A 6,078-nucleotide genomic window follows, 5' to 3' on the forward strand; every position below is an offset into this window, starting at 1 on the left:
CGTGGTAAGCGGAAAAATGTTGGAATCTTGACCCTCTGAAGCCCCAATTTCCTGCATTTTGCCGGACAAATTTTGCTGGTTGACTGAGATTAATTTTATTAAACCTGTTTCTATATCATTGAAGGATGATGTCTGTTAGAAGATGAAGGGACGCTGGCTAGAACACAGTGGCATCACTGTCAACAATTTTCAGCAGAATTTGTTGTTCGGCAGAGGGTTGACAAATTTCAAAATCGCAGCTTACTGCATTTCAAACTTTTTCCTTACGGTTTGTCTTCAACATCATAACAACAAACATCTTTCAAAAGTACCGGGGTAGGTCAAGAACAAGACTTTCTATGTTTTTTTCTTCTCAATAAAACTTCTATGTGGAGAAACTTAGACTCAACAAGTGATTGGACCACATTACAATTAACCAGTTGAAAAATTAACAGTACTTTCAATTGTATTTCTATGTTTGCATTCCAGTACTCTAAATGCACATTAGACTAGCACCCATTATACAAATAACTTCAATACAATTGTGTTAATTATTTGGGGTTATGGTCACATGTACTGTACAATCAGCACAATTTAGTCACGATAACTACAAAGTTGATTGCACAATAAAGTTTCAAAATCAATGCGTGTGCGGATGTCATCCATAAAATTAAGTTGGTGTGGAATTATCACTCACACTACACCAGGCCATGCCTGTGCAGTTGAAACCACAAAGCCGTGTTACTGTATTCTACCCTACCCAACTGTTATTTTTCATTGCCATGCTTTGCTTTTTTTCCTTTTCTATATCACACCATAATACAGACAACTAAGTTTGTTACATTGTTTGTCAATAGAAAATAAGTTTTGCAACAATTTCTTAATTAAAATGATTCAACAGATGTACATGTTGTTGGATATGAAATCTAAAGGAAAAACCTTCATTTTTTTAGGTTCTGTCATCAACGAATGTAAAAAAAAACACCAAAGGAATACATAAATACCAGCCCCCTGTTGCTATACATCATATTATATAAGGATATAGGGCAAAAAGGTGAATAAATAACACCATGCAGATAGTGTAGATTGACATGTAGGTTAAGGTAAAACAAACCTGGTCTCCCATACCGGATCCGAGAACGTCCTACATGGGTGATATGAAGCATGCATGTCTATGGTTGGCTCACCACACACTAGTACAAGTAGTTTTCTTAAAGCTGCATTATGTAACATTAGGATGATACAAAAGGTCAATTCTGTCATGTTTGTTTACGTTCTGGTATTTCGTGGTGGTGCCACAAAATGAGTTCGCCTCATGTGGGCTGTTTTAGTACCAACCCTTAATGTCAACAATGTGTGATAATTGCACTAAGATTTTTTAATTTGTTACATAAAGCCGCTTTAAAAGCTAACATACAATGACACATGGTCTGGTAAGACCCAACTGTGCTGAAGGCATGCTTATGGCAAATCTATTTCTACACATGCAGAAAAATACTGGCTGGTAGGGCTCAAAATATTTAAACACACTGGTTATATCCTGTATTCAACAAGTAATAGATACTCTGAAAGCCTGAGGTAGTCATTCTTAATGTTGTTGTATGTATAAATGTATAATAAAAAATATTATGTTAACGACAGTAAACAACGTTATTTCAGAGTTCAAGTTGCAATATGTGGTTTTATAAAAAAAAACATTTTGAGCCAGCCTTCTCAAAACAAGCCGGCTACCGGCGAAAATCGCCGCCTACTCAAATTTTTGCGCCGGCTACTTTCGTCAAAATTTTCAAATTTTTGCGCCGGCTACTTTCGTCTAAATTTTCAGAAAAACAAGTAAGCTCCGTTACATTTTCTCACAAACTTCACCGGCTCATTTCTTCTGACGAACTTCAGACAAATTTCTGCTAGCTTTCTGGATCTGAAAACTGCTTCTTTCTTAGCCTCCTGTGCAGATTTCTAGAGCACGAGTCAGCGTTTGCTTCTACGAGCGGCCCGCGGCCGGCCAGAGCGGCCGAAACTTTACGGGGGGAGGGTCTTGTTCGGGGCTCGAGTTGTATCCGCGGAGCTGTATCGCTCGAGCTAGGCGGAACTTACTTCGTAAACTCGTTGCTCACGAAAATTTATCAAGCCGCTACCTTCCCAACTTCTCCCGGCACTAGTAACATTCCTGCTACAAATAACTAGTACAAATCACGTCAAAAAATATCAAGACATGTATAGAAGCGTGTTCATATCTTTCATACACAGAGACAAATTTTCAAAAACAAATCGCCATCAGCGAGATTTCACAGCTGTTTCATTCATCAAAAGTTCTTGTCGATCGTAAAATGATCACTCATCTGTTGTCTCCACTAGTGTGGCATTTGTAGCTTAATCACGGCTAGCCAAAAATCAGCGTCAAAACCCCGGAATAAAAACACGCACACTCCGCTTCGCTGTACAAAAACAGGAGCTTTCAGGCGCCATCTTGTCATGAATATTAAGTAGCAGCGTGCGATCGACGCTGTGATTGGTTCACCTCACATGACCTGCATTCTGATTGGATAAGCGATGTGGCGAGCAGCCGGCAGCGCGGGAAGATTTTTCTTCGCCGGCAGGCTCTCGCCGGTGAAGAAGAGACACATTTACGCTGCTTTCTACGTTTTTTCTACGACTACTAAGCAACATCCTATTAAAGAAATACATAATCAAAAGAATTTTCGGGAAGATGTATATTTCTCTACGCCGATTTTTGGCCATTTTCTCGTAATTTTCTTGTTCAAGGAACCCGGAAGTCAGTGTACCGGGACGCGGGGTGAATTTCCATAGGGCATTTATGGATCGCACCCCGCTAGAATTAAACCGTCAAAACAGAAACAAAACTTCCAAAAAGCGAAACTGTGACATTTTTTCACATCCCAATGATTATGTTTTCGATCAAATTGACATTTAAATATGCTTTCTTTATTTTTCTGCATTTTGTGGCCGGGCGCAAGGACCGCGCGTAATACGATCGGAGTGGCAAACAATTTTAATACAGCCTTTTTCCGAAATTTATTTGTGCACGAACAGTAAATTTTGGAGCCACAAGATTGCCATAAAAGCTGCTCAGAATGTACCAAAAACGATGTTTAGGGGTCAATTTTTTACGATTTCCTCCGGGGGAGGCCCCCCGGACCCCCCCAACCGGGACGGGGGGCCACCCCCCTCCCCGTACCCTCCCCCTGCGAGCCGCTGCGCGGCTCGCTTCGAGCCACTTCGTGGCTCGCCTGCTACTTTTTCTTATCAGCCACCTACTCTAAATTTTTTTGAGAAGGCTGTGAGCCCTAACAGCTATGTCACAGCACAATTACGGGGTTTCAAACTAATTTGCAAACATGTTACAAGATGCTAGAACAAGTTTAAAAGCCACAAACACAATCAACCTTTTGAAACTTGGATTCAAACAAAAACAAAAACTAGGAAGCTGGTGCGAACCAAAGTTGGTTTGAACTGTAACATTTCAAGTCAAATAGTACTCTGGAAGTCTGGAAGTGCTCTCATCCGGCTAGAAAATCCCGCCTTTTTCAACAACAGGACTTGAAATACTGGGTGCATGTGCACCTTGGTGCACCCAAATTTGGAGCTGTGCACCCAATTTTTTTCTGTGGGTGCACCAGTGCACCCAAATATTTTTGTCAGTATTTTTGTACATATCAAAACTATAATAGTATACAGGATATTCTTGGCATCTTAGTGTCAGAAAAATAATAATCTTTGTTGTAGTACTTCTTTAGATTCTGAAATTAGCTCCCAGTAACATCCGTAATTAGATTTTGTTTTATATGGTGCAACCAAAGGGTTTTTTGTGCACCCAATGTTTTTGGTTGGGTGCAAAACATTGGGTGCACCAGTGCGCCTATTCCCAAAAATGAATTTCGAGCCCTGAACAACCAAGACAGGATTAACATGGCACATGAGGCAAGACTTGAGTACTGGTGGTAATTATCCTTTACAATTGGCTGGAAACACAACATTTTGAAAGAGCAAAGGGTAGAAAACATAAAAATGAGCCAAACATGGGAATACAGTACATTACAGTACATATTTCTGGATCGGTAAGATGACAGATTTCAACATAGTAAGACTGGAGACAGGAGCTGCTACAAACCTTGCTGACACTTTCAGGAAAAAATGCTCCAAGTATGTCCTATAGGGGTGAATTGAACACAAGGCATGCAGGTTATATTCATTCATTATTGTCATCACATCACAGCACTCAATGTTCACAACATCAGCAGCATTCAACATGCATTTATCAAAGATTTGTATTTACAGAGAAATCGTTTTCTAGACTCGTAATTGTCAATGTTACGTCTATGTCACACGTTAAAAACACACACATTGGCAATCAATGCAAATCAGCAGGTTGCTTGAAGACTGTATGAAACTAAAGTATAGGATTTTCTGATTAAGTTCCACTGATAGTTTTCTTTATTTCACAAACATGGAAACATCTGTACTAAATAAAAAAAATATTATGCATCCTTTTCATGATCATGTTAAGCAACATCACAAATTTAAAAAAGTATTCTTTGGACTTCTTCTGAGTCTGTAATCCAAAATAATGATAATTAGGATCATGAGAGTTTTCTTTTACACAACCAAGCTTGTTTCACCTTGCTTACGTTTCAGTGTCTATCAGACACCTTCCTCAGAGCTTCTGACTGGAGTTCTGCTTCTTGCCACCATAACTGTATGTAGCCAGCACAAAAAGCTCTGAGGAAGGTGTCTAAAAGCCATTTTAAATTTGATTTTGATGGTGCTATATTCAATAGAACCAGAAGGGCACATAATTAGCACAAATGTGTGTGTATGTTGATTAAACAATAGTTGCTGAATACAAGAACATGTTGGTTTCATACAATCTTTGATCGTTAGTACTTAATTGAGGTAATTAACACACCTGGTCAGCCAGAGTTGCCCCCAGTACTTCCTACAGTGGGTGAAACAGGTGAAGGTAAGTAGAGGAAATATCAACTTTTAAACTGTATCCAAAGCAATTTCAGGACGGCAAAACTGGATTTTAAAGTCAATTTTCTGCTCATTTTTTAATAGTACGTTGAATCAACCCAAATGCCATATACTGATGCAAAAAATGCAATGTCGCTGATGGGAAACAGTTGTTTGTTTTGTATTGTAGGCTGGTTCTAGCTACTAGTATTCATTTGTGGTACCAATTCAAAATAAGTTTGTTTCGGGGCTATTTCAAATGCTCCAAATATCAATGATAATAAAAGTATGTGAAGAAATGGCAGTAAATATTAACAAATTTCCTCATTCAGAAGATTATTCCTTTGCCGCCCTGAAATTGCAATGGGTGCGTTTAAGTGGTAAGCAGTTAATATATAAATTATAATACAGAGCCAATAATGTTCAGGGCTTGACCAGCAGTAGTGTCTTTGTCAGCGAAAGACAGACCAAACTATATGATGTTTTGATTATTATGGTTGACAGTGTTGTGTATTGTTTCAATAGAAAGCCATTGAAAGTCAAGTACAACTTACTACAAGGTTTTAAATTCAACCAGTATTCAATCTAACAGTTATTCTACAGTAAGAATACTACTCATTATTTCAGTACATGCATCTTACTAAGTTCTCAATTTTTCATCCTTTGGAAATAATCATAAAAAGTACATTGTATATCACCTGGGGGGGTCCTGGATTATAATTCAAACAAACACCTCTATACTTACAGTCTGCTGTAGCTAGAAAGCATTTGAAGTCTTAACTTCACACATGAATACAGTACAGATCTCAAATAACCTCCCTTCCCACACATTTTACATGTGATTTTAATTTGTTGATTTCTCATGCACAACGATGGACAACCAGAGAGAGAGAGATTTCTCGTGCAAAAGTCCTGTTTAAATCATGAATGAAACTTTGAAAGCTGTGTAACACAATGGTTAGAACTTGTACAAAAGCCATGTAAGCTACATGAACTACTTAGCTGAAATCGCGTGTGGCTACATGATTATACTAGACATATACAGGCATTTTACACAAGCAATAACTGCGATTTAAACAGTTTTTGAATGTGTTATAATTGAGAAATGGACGGCTTTTAATCATGTTT

The 6,078-nt window shown here is 38.5% G+C and overlaps 1 protein-coding gene across 1 annotated transcript in view; it reads right to left on the reverse strand.

Annotated features, from left to right (window-relative positions):
• Positions 1–6,078, reverse strand: part of LOC109468111 (serine/arginine-rich splicing factor 11-like) — a 31,470-nt gene that overhangs the window by 22,519 nt on the left and 2,873 nt on the right. Inside the window, exons 4-7 of the mRNA XM_019766356.1 lie at positions 4,904–4,933; positions 4,109–4,147; positions 1,094–1,123; positions 677–693 (exon numbers count right to left, since the gene is read on the reverse strand). Coding sequence (XP_019621915.1) covers positions 677–693; positions 1,094–1,123; positions 4,109–4,147; positions 4,904–4,933 — 116 coding nt within the window. The remainder of the gene's footprint in view (positions 1–676; positions 694–1,093; positions 1,124–4,108; positions 4,148–4,903; positions 4,934–6,078) is intronic.

Source organism: Branchiostoma belcheri, unplaced genomic scaffold (assembly GCF_001625305.1).
Source record: "Branchiostoma belcheri isolate BF01 breed outbred unplaced genomic scaffold, Haploidv18h27 scaffold192, whole genome shotgun sequence".
Taxonomy (NCBI): domain Eukaryota; kingdom Metazoa; phylum Chordata; class Leptocardii; order Amphioxiformes; family Branchiostomatidae; genus Branchiostoma; species Branchiostoma belcheri.